Consider the following 15,631-nt stretch of genomic DNA (forward strand, 5'->3'; position numbering starts at 1 on the left):
AAAACTTTGATTCGGTCATAAAGCACGAAAGAAACTACCCTTGAACACAGGTGGTGGAAGGGCCCCGGTACATAATACCGAACCGAGGAACGAAAGCCAGCAGCGCTTGCAAATGAAAATATGAGCTCGTGTTGTAAGCGGCGAAAACCCGGATGTGGATACATACATATACAACGTACATACACACATATAACGTCATACATACATAAAATCGTATAGCCCGTTATACATACTCTGCACTGTATGCTAGACCACACCATATACACACTTCTATCTTCGTGTAATCTTTTTCTTTTTCTTTTTCTTTTTCTTCTTTTCCTTTTTCTCTTCCTTTTGCTCCTTCTTTTTCTTGGCTATATTGGATTTTCTACCACGCGTTTTCATTCCGGTTCGGGGGTGGCCGTTCGTTCTCGGAAGCGTTCGGGACTGGCAACCCTCTATGGACCACCCCTACAGGCGTAGTGATGCTGTATGCGTTGGCAGTCCTACAAAGCGGGGTTCAGAAGCGAGTTCTGGTGGTTCTGGTAGTTCTGGCGGCACCGTCGATCCGGTCGTACGGGAGACTTGAAACAGCCAGCAGTCTCCTGCCGCGCGTTGGGATGAACGGTCGCGTTGTCCGAGCTCAGCCTCGCAGAGACCCTCATGGAACTAGATTATATATTGTTTAGGGGTTCCTACGACCGTTGGTGTTTAACTCGGGATCCCGTACGGGATAAATTCATATTAATGTAACATTTACCCAGACTTGACTCGATATTAAATGAACTATAATTAACGTTCATCGGTAAAAAGGCTCGACCTTTGACGCAGCTATTCTAGACCTATTCCCAAAAGACTCGAACGCACCTGACTTGAGATAGCTGAGGAATTAACGCCGTCAACTTTGGGTCGTCCCAGTTGAAGAAAAGTTTTCAAGCACTCACGAGTCCTCGTTAGGATTTCGGCTATCTCTGGAAAACATTCGCGCTGGTATATCAGCTCGACGAGTCGAAAATGTTGGGTGTAGCGAGGAACGGATCGTTACTTCTATTTCCTGGTGAACCGATCCCTCATGGCGTTCGCCGCTGAGGCTTATGTCGTTCACGCATTAGATCGCTCCGAATCGACACTTCGAACTCGTTTCAGGGCAGTGAACTTTCCCCGGCACGATTATATATCCGATACGTAAAGAGTGCGATTCAGGGCAGTTTAGATAAGAAGAAAAAAATAACAATTATAATGGTTCGCGTAACTGAGAATAGATCGAACATCGATTGACGCAATTCCCAAACGAGATGCAGGAGTTTGTGATAAAAATGATGCTCTTCTGGGTGATTAGGATATTACTTAGCTACAATACAGCTGTGTGTTTCGCGTTATTTGCCGGCGATGCTACCGCCGAACCCCTGAGGTACGCCGCACCGGAGGATTGCGCTTGGCATTCACATAATTCCGACGATGAAGTGTCGCTGACTTGTTCGCTTAGGTCGATCAACAGTGAGTTCGACACGACGAACTTTAGCTTAATACCTAGTGAGCACACGACCGCGTTGAAGATAGAGTGCGACTCTTCCATTTCAGCAAAAAGTTCACTCAGCGAGGGTAGCTTCGCCCACCTTCACAAGCTACGAGAACTTCACCTGGATGGATGTAAATTTGCCAATTGGCCCGCGGGCACTCTTAACGGGTTGAAAAATTTGCGCACCCTTACCATCAGGACACGAAACACCGATTATCCTCCTTTCAGTTTGGAATTGTTTCCGGATTCATTCGCGGTTACGCCTCAGATGGAAAAATTGGATCTGTCCTCTAACAACATATGGTCTTTGCCAGATCGTCTATTTTGCCCTCTGCCTGCGTTGGTATATTTGAATGTGTCCGGCAACAGATTACAAGACGTCACGGAGCTCAATTTTCGAGAAATTAGCGAACCCCAGCCGCAATCCTTGCTCGCGGATTCGGAAGAACCGCCTACAAGTTCGAGCTCTTGTTCCTTGGACATTCAAATCCTCGACGTCTCCTCCAACCATCTTGTTGTACTTCCTTCCAAAGGATTTTCCACGCTTAGGCGGTTGAAAGAATTGCGTTTGTCGAGAAACGAGATCAATATGGTCGACGACAAGGCACTGTTTGGTCTTCGTAGCCTTGAGATATTTGATCTGTCCGAAAACAGGGTAGTCGCACTACCCGCTGAGTTGTTCAGAGATACGGCGAACACCATCACGGAAATCCACTTGCAAAATAATTCACTGAGTGTTCTGGCGCCTGGGCTGTTTGCTGACTTGAAGCAACTGATCGCCTTATATTTGTCTAGGAATTCATTGACCAGTACTTGGTTCAGTTCCACAACCTTTTCGGGGCTGATCAGATTGGTTCTACTTGATTTATCTAGGAACAAAATTGCAACACTTGAACCAGCACTTTTCAAAGATCTATACACCGTTCAAATTCTGAACTTGCAAAACAATGAACTGGAAGTGATTCCTCCCGATACCTTTTCACCAATGAGCAACCTGCATACTCTTGTGCTGAAAAACAATCGTCTTGCTTACCTGGACGCCTACTCTTTGAACGGACTATTTGCGCTTTCTCTCCTAGCTCTCGATTCTAATCAGCTCGAGGGAATACATCCAGACGCTTTTCGAAACTGTTCGAGTCTGCAAGATCTGAATTTATCTGGTAATAATTTGGACAGCATCCCAGCAGCTCTCAAGGACATGCGAATGCTTCGAACAATAGATCTCGGTGAAAATCAGATAAAAAGTTTGGTGGATCCAGGCTTCAAGGGTATGTCTAGTTTGTACGGCTTGAGATTAATTGGAAACGAAATAGCGAATGTTACGAGAGCAGCTCTCGCGGAGATGCCAGGCTTGCAAATATTGAATCTCGCGAGGAATAAGATCGAAAGGGTGGAGAATGGTGCCTTCTCGGGGAGTCCGGCGCTTCAGGCTGTGCGTCTCGACGCCAACTTTATCCAAGATATCAGCGGAATATTCCTTAACGCTCCCGGTTTACTTTGGCTGAACGTATCCGACAACGTGATAGAATACTTCGATTACAACTTGCTTCCAAGGGGATTACAGTGGTTGGATTTGCACAAAAATGAAATTTCCGATCTCGGTATAGCTCCGCCGGAACTTCGCCTCCAAACTCTGGATGCATCCTTCAATCGAATCACCAAAGTTCCCGCAAATTCTTTGCCCGAATCCATTGAACTACTATTTCTAAATGACAACCTGATACACAGCATCGAACCGCACACATTCGTAGCCAAGGTGAACCTCACCAGGGTTGACTTGTACGCAAACCAAATCGTTAGTATGGAACTATCAGCGTTGCAGCTTGCCCCTGTACCAGCCGACAGACCTTTGCCGGAGTTTTACGTTGGCGGAAATCCGTTTCAATGCGACTGCACCATGGAGTGGCTGCAAAGGATAAACGCGTTAACTATGCGTCAGCATCCTCGAGTTATGGATTTGGCATCGGTTTATTGCCGCCTCCCCTACGATAGACGAAAGTCATTCGCGCCCCTCCTGCAAGCATCCCCTTCGCAATTCCTCTGCACTTATAAAACGCACTGTTTCGCTCTTTGCCACTGCTGCGACTTCGACGCCTGCGACTGCGAAATGACATGTCCGACAAATTGTACCTGCTACCACGATCAGTCGTGGTCGGCGAATGTGGTGGACTGTTCGAGGTCAGGGTACACAAACCTACCGGGAAGACTCCCCATGGATGCAACGGAAGTCTATCTGGATGGAAACGAGTTCGGAGAATTGACATCACACGCTTTTATTGGACGAAAGAACCTGCAAATACTTTATGCAAATAACAGCAACATCGTAGCTATTCACAATCATACATTCAGTGGTCTGAAGAGATTGATTGTTCTTCACCTTGAAAACAACAAAATAATAACTCTGAGGGGATCGGAGTTGGCCGCTTTGGTAGGTCTGAAGGAACTCTATTTGCAAAATAACTTACTGGTTCATATAGACAATGGGACTTTTCTACCGCTGAGAGAACTGGAGGTCCTGCGACTGGAGAACAATAGATTGACGACTTTCGCGGTATGGCAGTTGGCTCAAAATCCTTACCTGGTGGATATCGGTCTCGTGAACAATCCCTGGAGCTGCGAGTGCGGGTATTTAGGTCGCTTCAAGGAATGGATAACCGTACATAAGGCCAAGATCACCGATATAGCTAGAGTCTCCTGTGCCTTGGGGTCTCCCCTCGACGTTCACGGAAACACTTCAGTGATAAATTGCGCTGCGTTGTCCGGTGCTACTCCTGCCATCGAGACACGCCCTCTCGAAGGCTACCTTCCTCTGTTGCTGGCTACAGCGGCTCTGTTCTTTGCACTGATTGGACTTCTATGCGGAGCTTTGAGACACAGGCAGACCCTCAGAACATGGGCTGCTGGCAGGTGCGGATTAAGGGCGTGCTACAAAACCGCGGCATTCGAAGAAAGCGACAGACCCTTCGATGCCTACATCTCCTATTCGGCCAAGGACGAGGCGTTCGTGTCAAGATCTCTCGCTCCGGGTCTCGAGATGTCCTATCGACTGTGTCTCCACTACCGTGATCTCAGTTCCGGTTCCAACGTCGCCGACGCCGTCAATGAAGCGGCTGATTCCTCACGACGGACCGTCCTCGTAATATCGAGAAACTTCATTCACGGAGAGTGGTCGAGATTCGAGTTTAAAGCAGCCCTGAGGAGCATCCTCAGGGATAAAGGCCGTTCGGTTATATTCTTAATGGTCGGTGGCGTAAGTCCGCAGGATCTCGACTCGGATTTACGCAAGCGAATCGCTTCGCACACAGTGATTGCATGGGGGGATAAATTATTCTGGCAAAAACTCAGATTCGCTATGCCGGATCCACCCGCATCACTGGTAACACTGGACAGAGGGCTACCTCCACCTCCACTACCTCCGCCTCCGCATCACCTGTGGGCGTAGCGGATGTTACAATGCAGGTGAGTTGTACAGATTAAATCCAAACACAATTTATCCTTCCATTTTTTAATCATCCGTGTGAGAGTAAGTGTCGAATGAAAACGATAAACGATTATGCCGTAGAGATGAGAAGGTCAATGCCGAGTTCAACGAAGGTCATAAAAATATGATGAGAAAAGAAGATCGAGTTATCTGAAATGGTTACTTGGCCGACATTGTTCTTCTGCTATCTGGAATTCATGTTGAAATTTTTGTCTACCTATTCAAGTCTGACAATGAGTCGTATAAGCGTTAAACTACATTAAACTTTCATCCGCTGAATATGCGTAACTTACAATCATCTAGCGAATAGAACCCCAGCGAATAGCAGTTGTATAATTACGATAAATCTTGGCAAAAACGGCTGACTGCACCCGCTTGGCCCATAAAATATTAACGACTTGAAGAATATTATCGCACAGTCGCGGTGGTTATTCTGACGAAACTTGAACTCGACCTTTGATGTCCTATATGCGCTCTGCAGAGCGTCTGCGAGACGTATGCGTATTGCTGCAACGAATCCAAATATTCGTTTTTTCTTCTCTTTTCTGCAAAATTTGTTGGATGATAACTTAAGCTGGATTTCGCGGGCTTACAAGGGTTCCACAGTTACAAAGGATCACGTGGTTAAATAAGGCAATTTATCGGGGGTCCTACGACCTTAGCAACCATCGTTTTCATCCATATATATACACATGAGCTAACAGCTCTATTTACCCGACCGTGATCGTGGTCTCAAAGACTATCACTGTTCAACTAACCATCCCCCCCCCCCACCCCCGCCCCCACCCCCCGATCCTGTGCTGAACTCGGATCCGTATGATCCCGAGTATCGAGTTTTGAGAAAATATACGACGCTGCTATTTAAAGACTCTTTGACAGAGAGACGGTGCCCCGTCGAGTGTTTATACCTCCAAAATGAAAAAGCCGCGTGCCTCGGCTACCAAGCGTTTCAACCAACGCCTGACTCAACTAATTTCACGAGGAAAAACGTAGCATGCAAATTTGAGGGGTCTCAAGGCGCTGCGCGGTCGCCCGACAAGGTAGGAGACGAGAAAATGTGAGATCGTGAGTGAATGTGGGGTGAGAAAGGTAGGAGAGAACCAACGAAGTTGAGGGAAAGACAGGGATGTAAAACTGGAAATTCTACTAACTGTCTCCTCCAGGACAGGGCGCACGTTGATGGTTCCACCTCTAGATCCAGCTAAGAAGTTGGCTGAATAATAAACCATTTCCGGAGAATATTTTCACCTCTTCCTCGAAAAAGTGACGAAGTGATGGGAGGGAGTGCGCCATTCGTGTTTCTTTTTTTTTTTTTTTTTTTTTTGTCACCCTTATTTTATTTCATCTTTTTTTTTTCCCCTCCTTTTTATTTCTCTTTTTCCTCCCTTCACTTTCGCGCTACATCGCGTTCGTGCCTGACGGCTTCAGAGCCCCGCCACTGTCTCTTTGTGGCGGAGAGGCGTCGAGAAATTACTTTATGCAGCTGACGATGATTTTATTGATTGACTGCGCGCTTGACGGGCGTGTTGTTGACCTTGAAAAACGATGCACAAATCACAGCTTGCGGTCGTTCGCATGTTGTCGCGACGATCGGTCTTCTATCGATTCATAACGTTGTCCAACACATGTGATGGAACGTCAATTGTGAATAAACGCGTTTGGATAAATCTCAGTCATCGCGTCTCATCCGTACGTAGTACCGAATGAAATTCTCTTTTGCTTTGTTCTTCTCTCGTCGTTGTACGATCCTGCAAATTATTCGGGTAGGTACGGGTCGATATCTGTAGAGCAGCTCCTTTTTTCAACGTATTACTCGGGCATAAAGTTCAACCCGTCACAAGGTGAGATTTCTCGCAATAACGCTTTTCGTTTCGAAGCGTGTTCCAAGATACTCGTGAATCCGGATTAAGCCACCATAGCTGAGCTGCTCCAAGAAAATCTGCCTGATCTTTTCAGATAATCGCCTTCAATGTATCCCACAGTTGACTCGCGTGTGGGCTCGTCTGCGGTTGATGCAGCTGCAGTAAAAACTTGATGAGCATGCTGAAAAAAGAAAAAAGAAAAAAAAAAATAGAAACTGAATGAATAAAAATACAAGAGTAAAAAATTGTTGAAAGAACTCCGCAGAAAGGTCGGCCGCGCGGAGGCGGTTAAGCAAATGAGAGATTCAGAGAGATGGATAAAGAGGGTGAAGATTACGTGGGCAAGAAGCAAAATACTTCTTATACATGCAAATACATGTACGTATACATGTATATACGCGCGTTTAGGTAAATAAGCTGCTAGACCGACGGAGTGTACTGCCCTCTTTATTGCGTTTTTTTTTTTGCCAAAAACAAATGCATTCGCCGCGGTGGATCGGGGTGGATTTTTCCCGGATTCCGTTGGATAAGCTCAGGGGAAAATTGCACTGTCATTACTTACGGCCATAACGTACTTCCAGCCGCCGCGAGACGACCTAAATTGCAACGCCAACACACAACGGTGTAAACTATACTGCCCAGACTGATCGGACAAAGGGCTTCCACGGAGAGTATTATAGGGTATGTCTATAACAGCAAAGTGTAATTGATAAAGAAGGGTTCATTTTACGGAGGGCAAATATAGAACGCGGCATAAATTGGCAAACGTACTCTTACGACATTCCGACTAATAAATACTTACATAACTCTCAAAGTATTCGCAACTCTCTTTATTGCCAAGGACTGCTAAAGTGTTGCACGCCTGACTCATTGTCGTACTGTACGTATGTTTGTCGACGTAGTTTGGCACACTCTTAGGGGTGGATGAAGGGGGTAGTTGGGAGCAAACTAATTATAATATTATTGCTCGTGATTATCATGATAAACAAAGAAGAACAAAAACTGAAACGTATCGGACTCGTTTTTAGATAATTTCTCTTCAGCTGGTAAAAATATTTCCTCAATGTGGAATTAGGAGGGGTGCGAAGAGCGGCGAAACGAAGGCGGTTGAAATTATTATCGAAGAAGAAAAAAAGGAATGCTGCTAGCGCCATTGAGCTCACAGGCGATTGATTCGCTGAAAAACATTGGAGCCACGCTACCGATGACAACGTTATTTTAGGTCGCGTTCGAACGTTCACTATAGATTGACAATCGTTTCGAAAGCGATTTTCCTTCGCAAATATTTTCACCTGCGCTTGTGGTAAATCATATCTCGAATGTTACGACAATTTCAACCGGCTTATACGTAAGTGATTATTATTATTAATTGGATTCCAATACCTCGTTCACCGCGAGATATTTTTCTGATTTTCAAAGCGATGGCGTAACAGAGATTCGTCGGTTATAAGGTATTATATACTTCGCCGGCGTTGAATGTAGTTGGGTCGCCGGGTCCAACTGAAACTCGCACGTTGTGTCGAAGTCAAATAAAGCCATTACCCCTCGGAGAAATCTCGTTTCTGGTGAACCCTGCAAAAATTAACTTTGAAATTTATCGTAGCAACTGTAACACCATTACCCCAGCTTTCTCATTGCTCCTCCTCTCAACCTCTGTATAGCCTCTCCTCCGGTCCTTTCGAGCCCCGCATCTCTGGCGCCTCTGTATTATTTTATGAATATTTCGCAATAAATTTGCTTCTGCGGGAACCTCGGCAAGTTACATACACACATACACCTACATACCATTTTCTCTTTTTTCCCTTCAAATTATCCGCGCGCTCTATTCGGACACAGAATATATGTAATGGCTCACTACCGTCAAATCGGGGTGATTTGGGATGAGGTCAACACAAAACTGTTGGTTCAGTGAAACAAATCTTTTTTATTAAAATTTTAGAATGTTGGAGTCCTTTTCTGGAAGATTTTTGTAGTGTACTGGTCGGGAGCTGAACTTATTCTGCTTTTGAGGGATGAATTTTAAGGAGAAGAGATTGTGGGAGGAACCTTGAGTTTTAAGGGTTAGCCAATAGGAAAATTAGGGGGAATACCGATTTTGGGAATGGAAAGTTTGTCAGTATGACGCTGACCGTTATAGCTGCAATGCAGATGGATAGGAAATAGGTAATAAAAGATATATGATTTTATGAGGGTCCCTCTTAGTAGTAGGTGCCGGGAGTGTGAACAAAGAATAGGGTCTGGTTAAGATTAAGTTGAGGGTCTAAGGTTTGGTAATTCGGGGACGCAGACAACAAATATTGTTTTACTTAAAATAAAATACAATAGCATATATAGAGTCGGTACATTACACCTCCCCTCTTAGATTAAAGATAAGGGTTACGTATCAATACTTATCTTTAAGGATGCTACTAGCTCTACGAGATGGTTGGGAATGTACTGAGGTGAATACAGTTTCTTCTTCGTCTGATTCTGAGGTTTCTTCGGTTACAGCATCTATTACTAGTCTAGGAGTTGTGCTTCGTCTGCGTACGTGAGTCTGTAATTCGGTACGTTCTTTAGGGATCGAATCTCGGTCATGGGTTTCGTGGTTATCTCTAATATTGAATGTTAGACAGTTAACTATCTTAGAGCAACAGCTATTTTTTCCATGATCGTGTGATCTTGGTAAACCTAAATATCTTCGCATACAACATTTAATAATTAGGATTAATACATAGATGGCAATAAAAATACATACTGCGTATCCGATATAAGTAAAAATAGAAGTTTTCTTATGTATTTCTTTAGCTTTTAAAATTTCATCTGCCATCACAGATATTGTGCTTAACTTATGGCTAGCTATTTCTAGATTATCTAAATTTACATTAGCAATGGACATTTGTTCAAAAACCGGTAAATTACTTATATTAGTCTTATGTTTAACGCAACAGTCGTCGTCGGAAATATTGAATTTCGGAATGATGGAGGAAAAATTACTCTCATATGATCCTTCGGCAATTAGGATGGCTGATGGTGTATATGCTTTACAGCGGGTGTTCAACTCGAGTACTCCTGTGCCTGAGATTATAATATCTCGTGGTTGAGTATTTTTTGCGCACGTGATCGTCACATCGCTCCTTTTTGGTAATACGAAGACCCATTGATTTTTGTTTAATAATTTATGCCAGATTTCGTTCGATATTTTAATTGCTCGAGTGTCACATGATTTCGGGATACGAGAATTAGAAAATAACAGTTCAGTTTCACAAGTAGTTTTCACATGACTAGTGAAAATTGGTCTAGTTAATTTACATATGAATGTTTTCTCAGAAGTAGTTTTACAGTTTGACAAGTCGTCTAGTGTTGAATATTGGATTTTGGTGGTTGACATCGCCAGATATTTAGCGGATGGTTGAATAAAAAGATATGTGTGGTTACTTTGTAAAATTGGTAGTGGAATTAAGGAATAAAGATGGAATGTCGTTTCTGGTACTAAAGGGGTATCAATTACGTAGATGAGTTTATTTTTCATATAAAAAACTTGTAACTTCACAAGATTCAGGAGTTCGTGTGCAAATGCATAGTCAAGTCTGTAGGGGTAATGTAACCCTGCAGGTAAGAATTTAATCGTTTTTTGAAGTTCGTCGATGTATTGGGTAGGTGATATGATTTTAGGATGTAGCGCGTGTTGTTTAGCAAATAATATCGCATTCGTCAAAGTGGAGAGTTCGTCATTAAGTTCATTGCACATGAGTGTTAAAAATGTTAAGTGTTGCTTTATGTGTTCTCGGATTTCTAAGTTATATACTCTAGTTTCGAATAATTTCGTGTAAGCTTCAATTGCCTTCATGTTCTTGTTAAAGATTTCCTCATTTTTGTGTAAATTCGTTATGGTTTCGTTAAAGTTTGTGATCGTCGTTTGTACAACTTGTACTTGTGATTTGATCAGATGAGTTAGTTCTTGTTCGTTAGTTTTCATATTGTCGATCGCGTCGTTATAGTATTCTGCATCGTCGTTATCAAGATTACCAGTTATGGCTTTGATAACAGAACCAAAAGCGTTTATCCAGCCTCTCTTGACTCGATTGTGACCGATTAAGTCCTTCAGATTGATTTCTTTTCTTCTCATCTCAGGAATTAATTCATTGAGAATTTGCATTGAAGTGTTACATAACATGAGCTCGCGATATACAGAATTTTCGTTGCAGTAGAATTTGGTCTTTTGGAAATTGGTATCTATAAGGTGAAGTTTGTCGTCTATATGAGTAAGGTCGAGGTATGTAACTAGTTTCCATGAGTTGTCGTAAAATTGGAGGTCTTGGACCAAATCATAATATATTCCAGGTGAGTTTTCACTGTTAGTTATTTTGTAATCTTCCCCACTGCTCGCGGTAGCGAACCTGTAACAGGGTTGAAGACCGTTTTTGTTAATACTATTGATTTACATGAGCTATTTTCAGTCGATTTGTATGTACTACGACTGGTTTCTTTTTTATTAAAATGGTGACGTTAACTGGTGAATTTACTTTGATAATAGAGTATGGTCCCGTGTAATTAGGGGTTAGTTTCTTTGATTTTGTAAATTGTTCTGTGAGTAGATAAACTTTGTCTCCGACCTTGTAGTCAATATTTTTTGTTCGTTTGTCATAATTTTCTTTGTTTTTAATTTTAGATTTTAAAATGTTCTCTTTAGCGATTTGGTGTGATTTTTGTAACTTTAGGCTGAGGTCGTCGATATAGTTGTCGTATGTATATTTAAATTCTGGTTCTTTTGTTATTGAAGTTGGAAGTTCTGCCTCCTGTCCAAAAATTAGTTCATAAGGTGTGAATTTAGTCGTCGTGTGATTCGTCGTATTATATGAAAGCATGGCGAAAGGTAACCATTTGTCCCAGTCTGTTTGTTCAGGTTTTATGTAGTGTTTAAGATAGTCGGCAAGAGTCGCATGGCTTCTCTCTAAAGCACCATTTGTCTGAGGGTGATATGCAGTTGTTTGGACTTGTTTAATTTTGAATAGTTTTGCAACGTCTTTCAATAAGATTGAAGTAAAATCCTTGCCTTGGTCTGTGAGCATTGACTTTGGTATTCCGAATTTGCATATAAAGTCTTCTGTCAGTTTTTTCGCTATCGTTTTGGCATCGTGATTTGGAATTGCATAAGCTTGTGAAAATTTAGTCAAGTCGTCTTGTAGAGTTAAAACGTATCGGTTTCCGTCTTCTGTTAGGGTTAAGGGTCCTACGATATCTAGAAATATTCGTTCGAAAGGTTTTGAGGATGTAGAAGTGATTTGCATAGGTTTGTGATTCTTTTTACGCACTAGTTTGTTAGCTTGACATGATTCGCAAGTTTTAATAAATTTGGCTATGTCTTGCTTCATTGTTCTCCATTTATAGTTCCGTTTTATTCTTTTGTGAGTTCTGTGAAATCCTGAGTGACCTGCTGTGGGTGCACAGTGATATTCGGTAAGAATTTGCTCGATCTGTTCTGGGTTTGGTTCGGTAATAGTATCGAAACATATTTTTACGTGGATGTCTGATTCTTTAAAGATGTAGCGTAGCATTGATCTGATTTTTTCCCAATTCAGTCGATCGAATCCTGTTCCTATTCGTGGTAGACTGATCGAGGAGATTTTCCTCTTTATTAATATTTCTTTCAAAGTATGCAACACTGTGAATATGTCTTCGTATGTGCTTTTGTCCCAATGGTTTTCCTTATATATGAGATAAAATATGAAATGGTTTTCGTTTTTCACTGTTATAACGTCGTGTCTTTGAGGGTTTTGTAGTTTAAGAGTTTCTAAATGGTCAAAACGGGTTTTGAACTCGGTTGATACTGGATCGTTCATTTCGAGATCTTTTGATACAAATACTGCGTAATGATTCGTTGTAGCAAAAATAGATTCTTTGTACTCTTCGATTTTATCGTATATGATAACGGAATTTCGTAGTTTTTCAAGAAAGTCTGAGTATGACTTTGGGGTGTTTGAGTCGATTGCGTTTATTGAGATGACTTGTTGATCTGTGTTAGGTACTTCTATTCGGCTAAGAGCGTCGGCATTTGAATTGATTCTTCCTGGCTTGTATTCGATTCTGTACTCGTATTCTTCTAATTTTAATCTCCATCGTACTAGTCTGGATCCTGGTTCTTTTAAGTTGAATAACCAAGTTAAAGGTCGATGATCTGTAAGGATTAAGAATTTGCGTCCATAAAGGTACGATCGAAAATGTTTGGCTGCCCATACAATGGCTAAGAGTTCGCGTTCTATTGTCGAATAGTTTGATTCCGCCGAATTTAGAGTTCGACTGGCATAAGCAATGGGTAAATCATGTGAGTCGCGTTTCTGAGATAGTACCGCACCAATAGCAAAGTTACTCGCATCGGTGGTGAGAACGAATTCTTTCGTAAAGTCGGGATATTGTAAGATTGGCTCATTGGTTAGATTTGATTTTAATTTTTCGAATGTTTCTTGTTGATCGCTTGTCCAAATAAAGGGTGTGTCCTTTTTTAAAAGTGAAGTTAAGGGCTTCGAGATTTTACTAAAGTCTTTAATAAATCTTCTGTAATAGCTAGCAAGACCTAAGAATGACTTTATGTCTTTTGGTGATTTTGGGATCGGAAAATTCTTTACAGCTTCGATTTTTGCTGGGTCTGGTTTGACACCATCTTCTGATATAAGGTGACCTAAGTACATAACTTCGCGTCGCAAGAATTCGCACTTGTCCGGTTGTACTTTGAGATTATGTTCTGATAATCGTTGGAATATTTCGCGTAGTTTTTTAGAGTGGGTTGTTAAAGAATCTGCGTAAATTACTATATCATCTAGATATACGAGACATCTGATTCCTTGTATTCCGGCTAAAACTGAGTTCATTAGTCTCTGAAATGTAGCAGGAGCGTTTTTTAATCCAAACGGCATACGATTAAATTGATAGTGACCTATTGGAGTTGAGAATGCTGTCTTTTCTGCGTCTTTCGGGTCCATTTTGATTTGGTGAAAGCCCGAAGCAAGATCTAACGTTGTGAAGTATTTGGAGTTTCCTAACTGGTCTAGAATATCAGCAATATTAGGTAACGGGTAAGCATCTCCGACTGTGATGTCGTTTAATTTCCTATAGTCAATCACTACTCGCCATTTAGTTTTACCTGATGCATCGCGTTTTTTGGGGACTACCCAGAGTGGTGAATTCCACGGTGATATAGATGGTTGAATAACATCGTCTTTGAGCATTTTATCGATTTGATTGTTAACTTCCTCTTTATGAATCTCGGGATATCTGTAGGTTTTTACTGCGATGGGTGTATCGGTACTCGTGGTTACGCTATGGGTGACTGTGTCTGTACAACTTAATTTATCGCCTTCTAAATGAAATACGTGATTGTATTCTCTACATATTTCCAATAGTGATTCGCGTTCTTCTGTATTAAGATGCCCAATTCTTAGATTTTCGTGTAGTTTTTGCAATCGTTCGGGTCTGTAATCAATCTGTTTTGTACCTGTCGTAACGTATTCGTTCGTTTCGAGATTCAATATTCTTATGACATCTTGTTCCATGGTTTCCATACGGATTTGGGGCTTCGTTATTGATACTTCGGAGTTCGTTGTATTTATTATGGAGGTTAGCGCTTCTGATTTCGAATTTACTTTTACAATGCTCTGACATAGGAAAATACCCTTTTTTAATTCCTGGTTCGAGATTATACCTTCCGTTAGTTCGGAGTTCGTTATTCGAATTGGTATGATCATTTCGGATCGAGATGGTATTTTAATTGAATCGGAAGTGTCGTTCGTGTTTTCTACATTTGACGTGTAAGTTTGTGAGTTTGTTTCCAAATTGAACTGTTCGTTGGTAGTCGGTGTTTCTTCTCTAAAGTTTGTATTTTGATTTAGGGATTTCTCTATATATTGCATCGGGATAGATACGGTGGGAAAATGTAATAAATTATTCTCGTAATCGATATGAAGTTGAAGATCTTTGAGAGTATCGTTTCCTAAGATTCCGGAAAATTGAATTGGAAAATCGTTTCTTACTACGTGGAAAATGGATTTATATGTTTGTCGACCAATTTTTATATTTAGATAACAGTATCCGACTGTCTTGAAAGGTTCAGGGGTTAGACCTCTGATATTTAGCTTAACATCTTCGTAGCATGGAGTATCGCCTTTTAGATTTGAGATTTTAATGATTGAGATATCGGCACCTGTGTCTAAGAGTAGATCGATGGATTTTTCCTTAGATTCTTCAAAATTTAAGGGAACGTACGTCGTTACACCTTGAATTATTGGGTTTCGTCTGCCTCTACGCTGTGGATCCTCCTCGGTGTGGCAGTCACCGGGGCCCGATTGGAGTTTAAAGCATTCGTGTCATTAGAAGAGCTTGGATTTAGATGGGATCTTTGTGTATGAGAGGAATGATTAGGAGGATTTTGATAATTCTGTCGATTCGTATTTCTGTCATTCATGTTTCGTTGATCGTGTTGTCGTTTATTGTTATTATAGGCTCGTTTTCGGCATTCGTCAATTGTGTGACCTAAATTTTTACAATAGGCGCAAGATTTAGTAACGTAGTTTGATTGGTTGCGAATCGTATTTACTCTTCCTGATGATCTTGGGTCATTTGAATTGAAATTTCTAATGTGAGGTTCTTGTTTTATTTGCGAGTTGGATGTTCGAGGAATGTTTGTATGTGAGTTTCTGTAGTAGCAGTTGATGGTCGTATGTCCAGCTTTATTGCAGTTCGAACAATGCCTTGTATCTTTGAGATTCAAATGTTGGAATTTAGCGATTTCGCGTCTTGATTTTTCTTCATTTTCCT

General features: G+C 41.7%; 1 protein-coding gene across 2 annotated transcripts in view; it reads left to right on the plus strand.

Moving 5' to 3' along the window:
* The first annotated feature begins 509 nt into the window (after positions 1 to 509).
* LOC105684861 (toll-like receptor 6) overlaps positions 510 to 15,631 on the plus strand; it is a 100,607-nt gene continuing 85,485 nt past the window's right edge. For both annotated transcript variants that reach the window (XM_012398548.3, XM_012398547.3), the window contains exon 1: positions 510 to 4,957. In XM_012398548.3, coding sequence (XP_012253971.2) covers positions 1,275 to 4,940 — 3,666 coding nt within the window. In that variant the 5' untranslated portion in view covers positions 510 to 1,274 and the 3' untranslated portion in view covers positions 4,941 to 4,957. The remainder of the gene's footprint in view (positions 4,958 to 15,631) is intronic.

This window comes from Athalia rosae, chromosome 1 (assembly GCF_917208135.1).
Source record: "Athalia rosae chromosome 1, iyAthRosa1.1, whole genome shotgun sequence".
Taxonomy (NCBI): Eukaryota; Metazoa; Arthropoda; class Insecta; order Hymenoptera; family Athaliidae; genus Athalia; species Athalia rosae.